Consider the following 16,973-nt stretch of genomic DNA (forward strand, 5'->3'; position numbering starts at 1 on the left):
TGGCATTGAGTTTAAAAATTGACATGTCATGTTGCAGCTTTATAGAACCTTAGTTAGCCGCACTTGGAATATAGTGTTCAATTCTGGTCGCCACACTACCAGAAGGATGTGGAGGCTTTGGAGAGGGCACAGAAAAGATTTACCAGTATGTTGTCTGGTATGGAGGGCATTAACTCTGAGGAGAGGTTGGAGAAACTTGGTTTGTTCTTACTGGAACGACGGTTGAAGGGCGACCTGATAGAAGACTACAAGATTATGAGGGGCATGGACAGAGTGGATAGTCAGAAGCTTTTTCCCAGGGTGGAAGAGTCAATTACCAGGGGGCACAGGTTTAAGGCGTGAGGGGCAAGGTTTAAAGGAGATGTAGGAGGCAAGTTTTATTTTGTACACAGAGGGTGATGGGTGCTTGGAACTCGCTGCCGGGGGAGGTAGTGGAAGCGGATACGGTAGTGACTTTTAAGGGGCGTCTCAACAAGTACATGAATAGGATGGGAATAGAGGGATATGGTCCCCGGAAGGGTGAAGGGTTTTAGTTCAGTCAGGCAGCATGGTCAGTGCAGGCTTGGAGGGCCGAAGAGCCTGTTCCTGTGCTGTAATTTTCTTTGTTCTTTGTATGAAGAAGAAATGTAAATGTAAGACAGGCAGAGAGATATGGAGAAGAGAGGGAAAGAGAAGAAAGCATGAGTACAACGTGGGGGACAGGGAAAACGAGCATAAGACAGGAAGTGAATAAATCTGATAAGTCAGAGAGACACGTGTTACTGAGATGAGATTGTGTCCATGATACAGGAATATGGTGATCAACAACAAAGCAGTGCAGCAAACACCACACACAGTGCGATCTACCTTCAGATGACCGATGATAAACTTGTGGACGAGATGGTTCCACTTGGACTTGCTGAACACAGAGAGATGCCCAAAGTCATGCTGCAGCCAACCACCCTGTGCCTGTAAATAAAACCACAAGAGAGCACATTACAACTAAAAACTAAATACCAAGGACACCAAACAGGCCACTGCAACAATTCTCATCAACTGGAAAATCCATGATACTATGTCCAGTCTGAGCTACGACTGGCTAAAACGACTCTTTGTACTAAGCACAGAGATCAGAAGGTCCCAGGTTGGATTCCTCACCGTGAATCTGCTGGTTACAATGGCCCTACCTGAAGTGACTGGACTAAATCAAAGCTTTTGATATTCAGAAACTCCTAATCACATGGTGACTCTGGTCAAATATAATTTCTGGCAGTTCATAAAGGTGTCAACGTGATTCACTAGTGACCACAGCTTTTTAACATGATACTACACACTTAGGGAGTAAGGCGGAGTGACAAATTCCACTTCACCGAGTGCATACCTCAGTCAACACGACAGCTAGACATGCACAGGAGGAGTTCACCTCGTTATGTAGCTGCCAACTGTGAACCTACCTGCACGATGGCCAGAAGAGCTGTGCTGATCAGGAAGGGGATGAGGGAGGTGCCAAAATACCACAGGGTGAGCCAGGCCGCAGCATCGAGGAGCAGAAGGTGCACGAGCAATCCAGCAAAGAACAGCTTATTTGGCTTTAGGAGGTTTGCCCTTTCCACCAGAGCACGTAGTTCCTGGAAATCTTCCGTGGCCGGTTTCTGAGAGTGAAATGGAGAAAGTGACCATCAGCTTCAGAAATAAAAGTGCTGTTGAACAGCGTTGGTGGGATCGCACCTTGATGGATCACTGCGCACTGAGAAATTTATACTGTCTTGATTTCTTATGCAGAAAAAAAATACCAGCTGTATTCTTCCCAATAAGTTGACTATTTTCTGTACAGACGTAAAAAGCAGGTGACTATTTTCTGTGTAGATGTAAACAGGACAGCACCTTATAAATCTTTCCTGAACATTCCTGGCAGTAGCAACAATTCTCTACATAAAAGGCAGGAAGATTTGTATTTAAATTACGTCTTTCATGACCTCAGGATGACACAAAGCAATTTACAATCAATGAAATTAATGTTAATGTTATAATTTATAATGTAGGAATGCATGCATCAAGATCCCAGGAACAGCAATGCGATAATGACTAGATATTCCCTCCAGGACCCATTTTGCAGAACAGTGACTTGAGGAAGTACTCACACTTTTCCATGATTCCAAACTGGGCTGGTCAGGGGCAAGCTCTCCGATCAGCAGGGACTTCAAGTACTTGTTCACCAGCGTCTTATCAATATGAAAGGCATTGAAAGGATCCTAAAGGAAGAGACCAATAGTTATCCTGAGTAAAATGCCATTATTTATACAAATGATGCGGTATAGTTTGAAAAAGTTCTGGGTTTTTTTAAGTAGGGAAACCTAGATGGAAGGTTAAATACAATCAAGCAGGACACCGCCAAGGTTACAAAGATTGGGACTATAGATGAGGTCAAGTGAGAATTTGCAATTATTTGATCCCAAACTTAGGTTCATAAACCTGAAGGAGGAAGGGAAGGTAGAGGGAAGTAAGATTTTTGACGGACAGGGGAATTAAAGGTCATGAGAGACAAAGGGGGAAGTGGAGTTATACCCACAATCAGATCAGCCATCATCTTGTTTAATGTTTTTCGAAATTAATTTGGGCGGGTGTCGCTGACTAAGCCAGCATTTATTGCCCATCCCTAATTGCCCTTGAGAAGGTGGTGGTGAGCCGCCTTCTTGAACCACTGCAGTCGCACAGCGCTGTTAGGGAGGGAGTTCCAGGATTTTGACCCAGTGTCAGTGAAGGAACAGTGATACGTTTCCAAGTCAGGATGGTGAGTGGTTTGGAGGGGAACCTCCAAAAGATGGTGTTCCCATGCACCGGCTGACTGGTGACGGTACAGGTTCGAGGGGCCAAGTGGCCTGCTCCTGCTCCTTTGGGAAGGAATAAGTCTGACTAGCTGCAATTAGTATTGTTTCAACATAGTAAGGGTTTGAGGAGGAGAAAGAATGTGCAGGAATATGTCAGAGCTCAGGTGGAATATTGGGCAATGCTTACATCAGCAATTATTACAATAGTACCATTAGAATAAAGTATCAAGAATAATGAGGTGGGAGGCAGAGACTGAAAGTGAGAAGGGAGAAAAGAATTGCCTAACTATTGACAAATCCTTTCCTTTATTCTGTCTAGGGGAGAGCTCATGAGATGATTTGCGTGATTTGGTGCTGATGGCTCTTGGGTGTACTATGATCTTAGAACTGTTTGATTACTTTAGCTGGGTTAGAGGAGCCTTTTATTGGGTGGGTCCTTGAGGTTTTCTAGGAAGCAGTTTAAACTCTAACCAATGAAACTATACACATGTAACTGAAACAATTACTGCAGAAAGATGAGCTAACTTGAATAATAAATTGTTCCATTCACTGAGCCCATTACTTTTGCTAATATAACACTCTTACATATGAACAGACAAATTAGGAGCAGAACTATGCCATTCTGCCCCTGCTCTGCCATTCGATAAGACCATGGCTAATCTGATTGTGGCCTTAACTCCACATTTTGCCTATCCCCAGTAACCTTTGCCTTTCTTTTTCATCAATAATCTATCTCAGCCTGCTTTAAAAATACTCAATGATCCTGCCTCCAATATCCTCTCTGGTTTCAAAGACTCACAACCCTCAGAGAAAAAAACTCCTCATCTCTGTCTTAAATGGGAGACCCCTTATTTTCAAACTGTGCCCCCTAGTTCTAGTCTGTCCCACAAGGCGAAACATCCTTTCAGCATCTGCCCTGTCAAGTCCCCTCAAGGTCTCTCATATGTTTCAATATGGTCACCTCTCAAACCCTTTGGACACAGGTACGACCAATCCAACCTCCCTTCATAATGCCCCCCCAACCCAAGTATCAGTTTTCTGAACTGCTTCCAATACATTTATCTCCTTTCTCAAATAAGGAGACCAATACTGTACATAGTATTCCAGATATGGTCTCACCAATGCCCTGTACAACTGTAGCAAAACATCTCAACATCTATATTCCATTCCCACTGCAATTAAATGGTAACATTCCATTGCCTTCCTAATCACTTGCTGCGCCTGCCTACTAACTTTTTTGTGATTCATAGACAGGATACTGTCATGCCAAGAATACACAAAAGAAAATAAAACTATATATATAATATATATCATCTTGGCTACGTTATAATTTTTTTTGGATATAATGGGTAAGGGCTTTACACTGAATGAAGCCATGACTGGCAACGACTCACACAAAAGGACTTTCTGGCCTTCACAAAACCACAGCAGCCTTGTCATCATCAAAGACCCCGTGACTGCAGAAATCAAATTCCAAGGAAATGCACAAAGGCCGCTTTACATTTCTGAGGCAAAACCTTAGCCAACAGAAATGATCTGTTTGCGAGAACTAATGGATCATGAAACTTCTGGTAAACTTATTAATGGATGAAATATTAACCATCTGAAGAATCCTGACCAGGAATATACATCCTTTGTCTAAACTAAGGGGAAGATGTAAGAGTTATGTTGCATGAGCCCCACTCCTCGAAACTGCTACAGCCTGTAATGTATGGGCGACACGGTGGCACAGTGGTTAGCACTGCTGCCTCAGTACCAGGTACCCGGGTTCGATTTCAGCTTTGGGTGACTGCCTGTGTGGAATTTGCATGTTCTCCCCATGTCTGTGAGTGTTTCCTTTGGGAGCTCAGGTTTCCTTCCACAATCCAAGGATGTGCGGGTTAGGTGGATTGGCCACGGTAATGCACAGGATTACGGGGATAGGGCGGAGGAGCGAGCCTGGGTGGGATGTTCTTTTGGAGTGTTGTTGCAGACATGATGGGCCAAATGGCCCCTTTCTGCACTGTAGGAGTTCTATGCTAATATTGCCTTGTGAAGCCAAAAGAGTCAGTCTGCCATCTTCCATCAACCAAACAACAGCAGAACCAGAGCCCTGTCCAGGTTTAAATTGCGTAGCCTTATCTACACTGTTTCAACTGGAACATCTGCACCAGTGCCTACTACAAAACTGCATTCATCTCTACATGCTTCTCCCATCGTGGAAGACAGCGCTACTGGAAAGGTGGATCACCCTACACCAGTTCCAGCCGGCTAACCTCTCTGGAAGAATACACCATTGGACTCTGGACTCACATGAAACTGTAATGCTTATTTTGTCTATGGTCTTTGCTCTGTATCTCTTTCTTTCCTCATCTTTTATTGTGTGAATGTACAAGGGGTTAAAACGTGGTGAAGTGGTAAAATAAACAAACTTTTGATGTTACCTTATCTCAGATTTGCTATGGTGTGATTACTGGAGGATCACCCCAAAACTGAAGGGTTAGGGAAAATACACCACCACTTATAAAGAGAGAAATTCTGTTGAATATATATATCTATTTCTCCAGTCACCAGTGATGACAGGAGAAATCAAGGCTGTTTGAAATTAAAGCCATTCCTATACATAACAATGCCCAGATCCCTCTGTACCGCAGAATTCTGCAATCGTCCTCCATTTAAATGGCATGTTGTTTTTCTATTCCTCCTGCCAAAGTGGACAAGTTCACATTTTCCCCGCAGTCTTGGTAACTTCCTCCCAATTCAAACTGTATAATAGTTGTTGGATTCCAAGTGAAAAGCAAGGTCAACTTGACCCAATATAATAACTCCAGGAGTTGGCTATGAAGGAACAGTGCTTTTATGGCACAAAATAAAGTAAAACAAAAACCACAAGCCTGTAGTGAACACAACTGGTCCCAACCAGGACAAAAGGAACAATGAACATACTCGGGGCCTGCTTTATAGAGAGCTCCAATCCCCAGGGAACTCGTATTCATTGCGTCCTACAGGGAGGACAATCAGTGATTCCCCATGCAATCACGGGGGCTATCACACGCGGATTTCTGTGATAAATAGTTTACTTTTTCCTTTGGTGTGACATGTAAATTGATATGGCTGTGTCTTACATACTGTGTACAGCTTTTGTCTCTACTAAGGAAGGACATACTTATCTTAAACGCTTTACTAGATTAATTCTGGGATGAGAAGATTGCACTGTGGTGAAAGATTGAGGAGGGTGGGAGTTCACTAATTGAAGCTTAGAAGAAAAGAGCTAATCAAATTGATAATTAGTTCATAAGATTCTGAGGCGGACTTGACACGACACTGAAAGGCTGTTTTCTACTGGCTGAAGAGTTAAGAACCAAGTGTTATAGTCTCAAATGAAAGGATATGTCACTTGAGATGACATTGAGTAAATTTATTCACTCAGAGGGCTGTGGCCCTTTGGAATTCTCTACCCCTCAGTTCTTCAGTATTTTCAAAGTTGGGATTATATACATGGATATGGACTAAAGAGCTGAACTCGAGGTGAGATGAGAGTGATTGCCCATGACATCAGGGCATCAAGGAGCCCCAGCAAAACTGAAGTCAATGGGAATTGTGGGAAAACGGCACTGGTTAGAATCATACCTGGCACAAAGGAAGATGGTTGTGGTTGTTGGAGGTTAATCATCTCAGTCCCAGGACATCTCTGCAGGAGTTCCTCAGGGTAGTGTTCTAGACCCAGCCATCTTCAGCTATACCTTCTCAATTACCTTCTCTCCATCATAAGGACAGTTATGGATGATTGTACAATGTTTGCGATTATTTGGGACTCCTCAGATAATAAAGTAGTCCGCGTTCATATGCAGCAAGACCTGGACAACATTCAGGCTTAGGCTGATAAGTGGGGAGTAACATTCATGCCACACAAATGCCAGGCAATGACTATTTCCAACACTAGAGAAGCCACTTCATTGTTGTGTTAATGTAAGCCTGCTTGTGACAGTAATAAATAAACTTTACTTTAAAACTTTACTGACCAACTCCCCTTGACACTGAATGGCATTACCATCGCTGTACCTCTACTATCAACATCCTAGGATTTGCCATTGACCAGAAATTGAATTGGACTAGCCATATAAATACTGTGGCTCCAAATGCAGGTGAGAGGCTGGGAATTCTGCAGAGAGTAACTCATCTCCTGACCCCTCTCCCCCCCTCCCCAAAAGCCTATCCACCATCTACTAGTCAGAAGTATGATGGAATACTCTCCACTTGCCTGGATAAGTGCAGCTCCAACAATACTCAAGACACTTGACACCATTCAGGATAAAAGCTGCCTTTTTGATTGGCACCCCATCCACCATTTTAAATATTCACTCTCTCTATCAGTGGTGCACAGTGGAAGCAGCGTATACCATCTACAAGATGCACTGCAGCAACTCACCAAGGCTCCTTCAACAGCACCTTCCAAATGTATGACATCTACCAGCTAGAAGGACAAGGGCAGCAGATGCATGGGAACACCACCACCTGAAAGTTCTCCTACAAGCCACATATAATTCTTACTTGGAACTATAGCACCGTTCCTTCATTGTCACTGGTTCAAAATCCTGGAATTCCCTCCCTCGCAGCACTGTGGTTGCACCGTTATCACATAGAACAGTCCAAGAATGCAGCTTATCATCAGCTACTCAAGGTCAATTAGGGATGGTCAACAAATCCTGGCTTTGGCTGCACATCCACGTTCCATGATTGAATTAAAGAAGAATTGAGTAAACATAGTGGGATCAGAGTATTATTGTGAAAAGGGATCACCGAGGCAGCATAGGGAGCTAGAGAGAGACTGGCAGCTTCAGAAATAATAGATATCCCTCAATAAACAATGCAGTAATTAAATACACACACGCACAGACATTATTACTACAGTGAGAGAGAGGAAGGGAGAATTTGGTGACAGAGAATCCATTATCTCTAAAATTAGTCTGTCACGGGAGTTAGATTGGAGATAAAATACCACTCATATCTAGTGGAGGGCCACAATCAGTGAGACAAAACAGACAGGGACAATATTACCTACATCAATTAGAGTGCTAAAGCATTTAATTATTGTATGGTTAAAGCAGATCCAGCATAGACATCACTCCATATAGTTAGGAGCAGGGTGAGGAAATTCAATAAGGTATAATTATATACAAGTAAATTCGTGCTTCCAGAGGTGAGGCACACACAAAATCTGGTTTAGAGACAGGACTACAACGTATAACGTTGATTCACAATCTTACACTGCATTCAAGCACTGCTCCTTGTTGGGCGTGCAGGATCTGTGAGTCTGTGGTTAAAACAGTTCTACAATATTCCTTTACCTCAGTATTTATCTGGAGACATTCCTTAAACAGTCACTAAGTAATTGGCAGGTTGCTCCAACACAGTGTCGTGGATAACATTGTAAACAGGAACTAAACCACTGCTTGTGTTAACTTTGAATGGTTATTTCAGACATCACCGTACACAAAGGACTCCAGACAAGTATATGCAAATAACTGACAGGGGTTTATCCAGTTCAATTAACAGGAATTTTGTACTATTGCATAGCGAGTAGCCACATCCTGCTGAACAAACAGGAACTGTACAATTACACAATGAGCAATTGTCACCATGCTGAATTAACAGAAACTCTATAAATCATCCAGGGGGAAGAAAACTCCATGAAGTTACACAGGGGGAGAAGGTATTTTGGGTGCTGTTGGTCTAATGTTTAAGGTTACAAGTCATGTTTCTGCTATGAGGCATTTGCAAACTCATAGATCGTAAATTCTTTCATGAACCAGAGCAATTGGGCAGAATAATGGAATGCCCAATTAATGCCTACTTTGCATTATAAATGTTCATTGGCATATCTAACTGAGAGCCTGGGGTTATTGTATTATTGCAGCTGGACGTTGGCTTGTCATATAAAATGCCTCTAAATAAAAGTGTTTAGTTCTTCACCTGTGAGTAACCTGATTTTAAATCACTGAAAATGATTTAAGAACTAACTATGCTACTTACTAGTTTCAGTGGGGTATCTTAGTCAGTTTTAATAAGTATTTCTAACATATAAAACTTTCGAAATGTGCCTATTGAACGCCAGTGTGCCGAAGAAAATGTGCTCAATATGAAGATCCTCATGAAACAGTCATAAACAGGCAGAATCAGCTGAAACTTGCCATCTTACTTCAAGCTAGGGGCATGGCCAGTTTTGAGGGAAAGAAAACAACCAACAGGTCAGATCTAAGCTCTGCAGTCCTATCACATCCAGTTGTGAATGGTTAGTGGAGAATTAAACATCTCTCTGGAGGAGGAGACTCCACATGTATCCCCTCCCTCATTAATGGAGGACCACAGCACATCAGTTCAAAAGATAAGGCTGAAGCATTCACAACAACCTTCAGTCAGAAGTGCCAAGTGGATGATCCATCTTGGCCTCCTCCGGAGGTCCCCAGCATCACAGATGTCAGTCTTCAGACAATTTGATTCACTCTACGTGATATCAAGAAATGGCTGAAGGCACTAGATTCTACAAAGGCTACAGACCCTGCCAATATCCCAATAATAGCACTGAAGACTTGTTCTCCAGAAATTGCCACATCCCTGCTTCATTACAGCTACAATGCTGGCATCTACCTCGCAATGTCATGCACACAAGAAACAGAACAAATCCAACCCAGCCAACTATCGCCTCTTCACTCTACTCTCAATCATCAGTAAAGTGATGGAAGGGATTATCAACAGTGCTATCAAGCAGCACTTGCTTGGCAATAACCTGCTCACTGACATTCAGTTTGCATTCCGCCAGGGTCACTCAGCTCCTGACCTCATTGCAGCCTTGGTTGAAACATGGACAAAAGAGCTGAATGCCAGAGGTGAAGAGTGACTGCCCTTGACATCAAGGCCGCATTTGACTGAGTGTGGCATCAAGGGGCCCTAGCAAAACTGGAGTCAATGGGAATGAGGGGAAAAACCCTTGGTTGGTTGGAGTCATACCTGGCACAAAGGAAGATGGTTGTGGTGGTTCGAGGTCAATCACCTCAGCTCCAGACTTCACTGCAGGAGAGTTCCTCAGGGTAGCACCTTCAGCTGCTTCATCAATGACCTTCCTTTCATCATAAGGTCAGAAGTGGGGATGTTCGCTGATGACTGCACAATGTTCAGTACCATTCGCGACTCTTCAGCTATCGAAGCAGTCCATGTCCAAATGCAGAAAGACCTGGACAAATCCAGGCTTGGGCTGAAAGTAACATTTATGCCACAAAAGTGCCAGGCAACGACCATCTCCAACAAGGGAGAATCTAAGCATCATCCCTTGACATTCAATGGCATTACCATCGCTGAATCCGCCTCTATCAACATCCTGAGGGTTACAAGAAACTCAAATGGACTAGCTGTATAAATATTGCGGCTACTAGAGCAGGTCAAAGGCTAGGAATCCTGTGGCGAGTAACTCATCTCCTGACTCCCGAAAGCCTGTCCATCTACAAGACACAAGTCAGGAGTGTGGTGGAATACTCTCCACTTGCGTGGATGAGTGTAGCTCCAACAATGCTCAAGAAGACACCATACAGGACAAAACAGCCCACTTGGTTGCTATCCCTTCCACAAATATTCAATCCCTCCATCACCGACGAATAGTGGCAGCCATGTGTACCATCTACAAGATGCACTGCTGGAACTCACCAAGGTTCCTTAGTTAGCACCTTCCAAACCCACAACCACTGCCATCTAGAAGGACAACCAGCAGATACCTGGGAACATCATCACCTGGAGGATTCCTTCCAAGTCACTCACCATCTTGACTTGGAAATATATTATCATTCCTTCACTGTCACTGGGTCAAAATCCTGGAATTTCATCCCCAATAGCACTGTGGATGTACCTACACCCGAGGAACTGCAGAGGTTAAAGAAGGAAGCCTTTCACCTTCAAAGATAAGAGGGTGGGACCAAAAGGTCCAGATAATCCTAATGTCAAGGGATATACAGAATTGGATAAGGAAAAGAAAGGGAAGCTTAAGGCAGATATAGGGGCTCAAAACAATGGATGCCCTAGAGGTGTACAGAAAGTGCAGGGGAAAAGAAATTAGGAGAACGAAGAGAGGGCATTAAAAAAATTGGCGTGTCAAATAAAGGAAAATCCCAAGGTGGTTCATGAGTATATTAAGGGCAAGAGGGTAACCAGGGACTGAGTAGGGCCCATTATGGACCAAAGTGGCAACCTGTGTGTGTGGAGCCTGGTGAGATACTAAATTAGCATTTTACATCTGTGTTCATGATGGAGAAGGACAATGTAGGTATAGAAAACAGGGAGGGGACTGAGATGTAATTGAATAAATTAGCATTGAGAGGGAAGAGGTGTTAGCGGTTTTAGTGGGCTTAAAGTGGATAAATCCCCAGATAAGATGCATCCTAGATTGCTGTGTGAGGCAAGGGAGGAGATTATAGGGGCTCTGACGCTAATTTTCAAATCCTTTTCGGCCACGGGAAAGGTGCCAGAGGACTGGAAGACAGCTAATGTGGTGCCATTATTCAAGAAGGGAAGTAGGAAAAATGAGGTAATTAGAGGTCAGTGAATCTAACATCAGTGGTAGGGAAAATATTGGAAAATATTCTGAGGGACAGAATTAGTCTCCAATTGGAGAGGCAAGAATTATTCAAGGATAGTCAGCATGGCTTTGTCAGAAGGAGTTCATGTCCAACAAATTGGATTGAATTTTCCAAGGAGGTGACTAGGTGTATAGGTGAGGGCAGTGCAGTTGATATAGTCTACATGGACTTCAGTAAAGCTTTTGACAAGGTCCCACATGGGAGACTGGTCAAGAAGATAAAAACCCATGGGAACCAGGGTAATCTGGCAAATTGGATCCAAAGTTGGCTTTGCGGCAGGAGGTAGATGGTGATAGTTGAAGGTTGTTTTTGTGACTGGAAGCCTGTGTCCTGTGGTATACCACAGGGATCAGTGCTGGGTCTCTTGCTGTTTATTGTGTACATTAATCATCTAGATGTAAATGTGGGGGTACGATCAGTAAGTTCGCAGATAACACGAAACTTGGTGGTGTGGTAAATAGTGAGGAGGAAAGCCTTAGATTACAAGACAATATAGATGGCCTGGTCAGGTAGGCAGAACAGTGACAAATGGAATTTAGCCCTGAAAAGTGTGAGGTGATGTACTTTAGGAGGAGTAACAAGGCAAAGGAATACACCATGAACAGTAGGATGCTAGGAAGTAGGGATGAACAGAGAGTACATGTCCAAAGACCCAGAAGGCAGCAGGACAGGTAGATAAGGTGGTGAAGAAGGCAAATGGAATTTTTGCCTTCGTTATCCAAGGCATAGACCATAAGTGCAGGGATACTGTGCTGCAGCTGTATAAAATGCTTGTTGGGCCACAGCTAGAGTACTAAGTGCCGTTCTGGTCACCACACTATAGGAAAGATGTGGTTACCTAGAAAGGTGCAAAGGACATTCACTAAGATGTTGTTTGGGCTGGAGCGTTTCAGCTATCAGAAGAGGCTGATCAGGCTGGGGTTGTTTTCCTTGGAGCAAAGAAGGCTGAGGGTGGGCCTGATTGAGGTATACAAAATTATGAGGGACATAGATAGGGTAGATAGGAAGAAACTTTTCCCTTTAGTAGAGGGGTCAATAATAGATTTAACATAAGGGGCAGAAGATTTAGAGGGGATTTGAGGAAAAGTGTTTTCGCCCAGGGGGAGGTGGGAATCTGGAACTCACTGCCTGAAAGGGTGATAGAAGTAAGAACCCTCACAACATTTAAGAAGCATTGAGTTAAACACTTGAACCATAAGATAAAAGGCTACGGGCCAAGTACTGGAAAATGGGATGAGAATAGATAGGTGCTTGATGGCCAGCACAGACCCAATGGACCGAAGGGCCTCTTTCTGTGCTGTAAAACACTGACTCTTCTCAAGGGCAACTAGGGATGGGCAATAAATGCTGGTCTAGCATTTACACATCCCGTAAATGAATAAAAACAAATATAGAGAACAAAGAAGGAACTTCATGGTAAAGCACTGCTGAAGAATTATACACAAATTAATTCTAGCTGCTAATTTACAACCTAGCATTAAAGCATGGTCATGCGTAAGGAATCTCTGAGCAGTGCATAAACCACTGCACAGAAATCACTGTAAAGTGTCTTGAACTGCATTACCACACACCTAAACAGCATGCCAAAAGTTAGAATGAGTAAAGTGCAATGGAATAGATACCGATTGGTCCCACCTGACAATAGAGAGCATAGGAGCAGGTGTGGACTATTCGACCTGTGCTCCAGCATTCAGCACAATCATAGCTGATCATCTACCTCAAGGCCACTTTCCCACACTATATCCATATCCCTTCATGTCATTAGTATTCAGAAATCTATCCATTTCTGTCAGAACATGCTCAATGATTGACCTTCCACAGCCATCTGGGGTAGAGAATTCCAAAGAGTCACCACCCTATCCTCAGTCGTTCTCTACTGAGGAAATGGAGAGGATGCATTGAGTTTCCTGAAGGCTTGCGACCATGACAAGATTTTATCAGAACTTCTACTAGACTCTGGAAGGATGAGCATAAAATGGTGATCATTCTTTGTGTTTCTGTGTTATCCACGAGCAAACACAAGAGAAAATTAGGTGATAGCTATACTGAAAACCAGGAAACAGTCCATCCCAGCTAGCTGCTCTCTTAGATCACTTCTGAACTGTGACTGTGGCTTCAAAAGTGTCTAATTTTGTGAACAATTGTGCTCACAGTTGATCAGTCTTTCAAGGATGGGTAGGCTTCAGAGTAAATAGGACACTTGTGACCAGGCTCTTTTGCTTACCACCGATATAGAAAATAGTTTCTAAAAGAAGGAGAAGGCAGCAACTGGGTCTCTTGATCTGAGAGCACCAACATGTTAAAGTCAAAGGTAAATTACTGCGGATTATAGAATCATAGAATCCTACAGTGCAGAAGGAGGCCATTCGGCCCATTAATTTGGAGCTTGGATTAGTACTTGGAACTATGGTGTTGTTGCTATTCCAGAGACTTGGTTAAGGGAAGGACAGGATTGGCAACTTAACATTCCAGGATACAGATGTTTCAGGAGGGATAGAGGAGGATGTAAAAGGGGTGGGGGAGTTGCACTATTGGTTAAGGAGAACATCACAGCTGTACTCCGGGAGGACACCTCAGAGGGCTCATACAACGAGGCAATATGGGTAGAGCTCAGGAAGAGGAAAGGTGTAGTCACAATGTTGGGGGTTTACTGTAGGCCACCCAACTGCCAGTGGGAGACTGAGGAACAGATATGTAGGCAGATTTTGGCAAAGTGTAAAAGTAACAGGGTTGTTGTGGTGGGAGATTTTAATTTCCCCTATATTGACTGGGACTCACTTAGTGCTAGCAGCGTGGATGGGGCAGAGTTTGTAAGGAACATCCAGGAGGGCTTCCTGAAACAGTATGTAAAGTGTCCAACTAGGGAAGGGGCCATACTGGACCTGGTATTGGGGAATGAGCCCGGCCAGGTGGTCGATGTTTCAGTAGGGGAGCAGTTCGGGAACAGTGACCACAATTCAGTAAACTTTAAGGTATTGATGGATAAGGATAAGTGTAGTCCTCAAGTTAAGGTGCTAAATTGGGGGAAGGCTAATTCCAACAATATTAGGAACTGAAGAATGTAGATTGGGGGCAGATGTTTGAGGGCAAATCAACATCTGGCATGTGGGATGTAAGTTGATAGGGATTCAGGACCGGCACATTCCTGTAAGGATGAAGGAAAAGTATGGCAACTTTTGGGAACCTTGGATAACGAGAACTATTTTGAGCCTAGTCAGAGAAAAAGGAAGCATTTGTCAAAGGTAGGAGGCTGGGAACGCACGAAGCAAATGTGGAATACAAGGAAAGTAGAAAGAAACTTAAGCAAGGAGTAAGAAGGCGTAAAACGGGTCATGAAAAAGTATTGGCCAGCAGGATTAAGGAAAATCCCAAGGCTTTTTATGCATATATAAAGAGCAAGAGGGTAGCCAGGAAGAGGGTTGGCCCACTCAAGGACAAGGGAGGGAATCTATGCGTGGAGCCAGAGGAAATGGGTGCGGTATTAAATGAGTACTTTGCGTCAGTATTCACCAAAGAGAAGGACTTGGTGGATGATGAGTCTGGGAAAGGATGTGTAGATAGTTTTAGTCATGTTGAGATCAAAAAGGAGGAGGTATTTGGGTTCTTGAGAAACATTAAGGTAGACAAGTCCCCAAGGCGTGATGGGATATACCCCAGAATACTGAGAGAGGCAAGGGAGGAAATTGCTGGGGCCTTGAGAGAAATCTTTGTATCCTCATTGGTTACAGGGGAGGTCCCAGAGGATTGGAGAATAGCCAATGTTGTTCCTTTGTTTAAGAAGGGTAGCAAGAATAATCCAGGTAATTACAGGCCGGTGAGCCTTACATCAGTGGTAGGGAAATTATTGGAGAGGATTCTTCAAGAGAGGCTTTATTCCCACTTGGAAATAAGTGGACGTATTAGTGAGAGGCAACATGGTTTTGTGAAGGGGAGGTCGTGTCTCATGAACTTGATCGAGTTTTTCGAGGAAGTGACGAAGTTGATTGATGAGGGTAGGGCAGTAGATGTTGTCTGCATGGACTACAGTAAGGCCTTTGACAAGGTCCCTCATGGCAGACTGGTGCAGAAGGTGAAGTCGCATGGAATCAGAGGTGAGCTGGCAAGATGGATACAAAATTGGCTCGGTCAAAGAAGACAGAGGGTAGCAGTGGAAGGGTGCGTTTCTGAATGGAGGGCTGTGACAAGTGGTGTTCCTCAGGGATCAGTGCTGGGACCTTTGCTGTTTGTAATATATATAAATGATTTGGAGGAAAAGTAACTGGATTGGTTAGTAAGTTTGCGGACAACACAAAGGTTGGTGGATTTGCGGATAGCGATGAGGACCATCAGAGGATACAGCAGGATATAGATCAGTTGGAGACTTGGGCGGAGAGATGGCAGATGGAGTTTAATCTGGACAAATGTGAGGTAATGCATTTTGGAAGGTCTAATACAGATAGGAAATATACAGTAAATGAGTAGTGATAGGCAAAGGGATCTGGGTGTACAGGTACACAGGTCACTGAAAGTGGCAATGCAGGTGAAGAAGGTAGTCAAGAATGCTTACCTTCATCGGCCGGGGTATTGAGTTTAAAAATTGGCAAGTCATGTTGCAGCTTTATAGAACCTTAGTTAAGCTGCCCTTGGAATATAGTGTTCAATTCTGGTCGCCACACTACCAGAAGGATGTGAAGGCTTTGGAGAGGGTAAAGAAAAGATTTACCAGGATGTTGCCTGGTATGGAGGGCATTAGCTATGAAGAGAGGTTGGAGAAACTTGGTTTGTTCTCACTGGAGCGACAGAGATTGAGAGGAGACCTGATAGAAGTCTACAAGATTATGAGAGGCATGGACAGAGTGGATAGTCAGAAGCTTTTGCCCAGGGTGGAAGCGTCAATTACTAGGGGGCATAGGTTTAAGGTGCGAGGGACAAGGTTTAAAGGAGATGTACGAGGCAGATGTTTTTTACACAGAGAGTGGTGGGTGCTGGAACTCGTTGCTGGGGGAGGTAGTGGAAGTGGATATGGTAGTGACTTTTAAGGGGCATCTTGACAAGTACATGAACAGGATGGGAATAGAGGGATACGGTCCAGAAGGGTAGAGGGTTTTAGTTAAGTCGGGCAGCATGGTCGTTGCAGACTTGGAGGGCCGAAGGGCCTGTTCCTGTGCTGCAATTTTCTTTGTTCTTTGAGTCTGCACCTACCACAATCCCACCCAGGCCCCATCCCAAAAACCCCATGCATTTACCCTAGTTAGTCCCCCGACCCTAAGGGGCAATTTAGTATGGCCAATACACCTAACCCGCACATCTTTGTACTAAGGGAGGAAACCGGAGCACCTGGAGGAAACCCACGCAGACACGGGGAGAATGTGCAAACTCCACACAGACAGTGACCCAAGCCAGGAATTGAACCCGCGTCCCTGGCGCTGTGAGGCAGCAGTGCTAACTACTGTGCCACCGTGCTGCCCATGCTAGAATGCTGGAATCTGAAATAAAAACAGAAAATGTTGGAAAATCTCAGCAGGTCTGGCAGCATCTGTGGAGAAAAAGTATCCAAAATCTCGCTTTCCATTTCATTTTCTTG

General features: G+C 43.9%; 1 protein-coding gene across 1 annotated transcript in view; it reads right to left on the reverse strand.

Moving 5' to 3' along the window:
- The window catches only part of LOC144498834 (acyl-CoA (8-3)-desaturase-like), a 51,290-nt gene that overhangs the window by 30,951 nt on the left and 3,366 nt on the right, over positions 1-16,973 (reverse strand). Inside the window, exons 2-4 of the mRNA XM_078220581.1 lie at positions 2,121-2,231; positions 1,434-1,631; positions 847-948 (exon numbers count right to left, since the gene is read on the reverse strand). Coding sequence (XP_078076707.1) covers positions 847-948; positions 1,434-1,631; positions 2,121-2,231 — 411 coding nt within the window. The remainder of the gene's footprint in view (positions 1-846; positions 949-1,433; positions 1,632-2,120; positions 2,232-16,973) is intronic.

This window comes from Mustelus asterias, chromosome 9 (assembly GCF_964213995.1).
Source record: "Mustelus asterias chromosome 9, sMusAst1.hap1.1, whole genome shotgun sequence".
Lineage (NCBI taxonomy): Eukaryota > Metazoa > Chordata > Chondrichthyes > Carcharhiniformes > Triakidae > Mustelus > Mustelus asterias.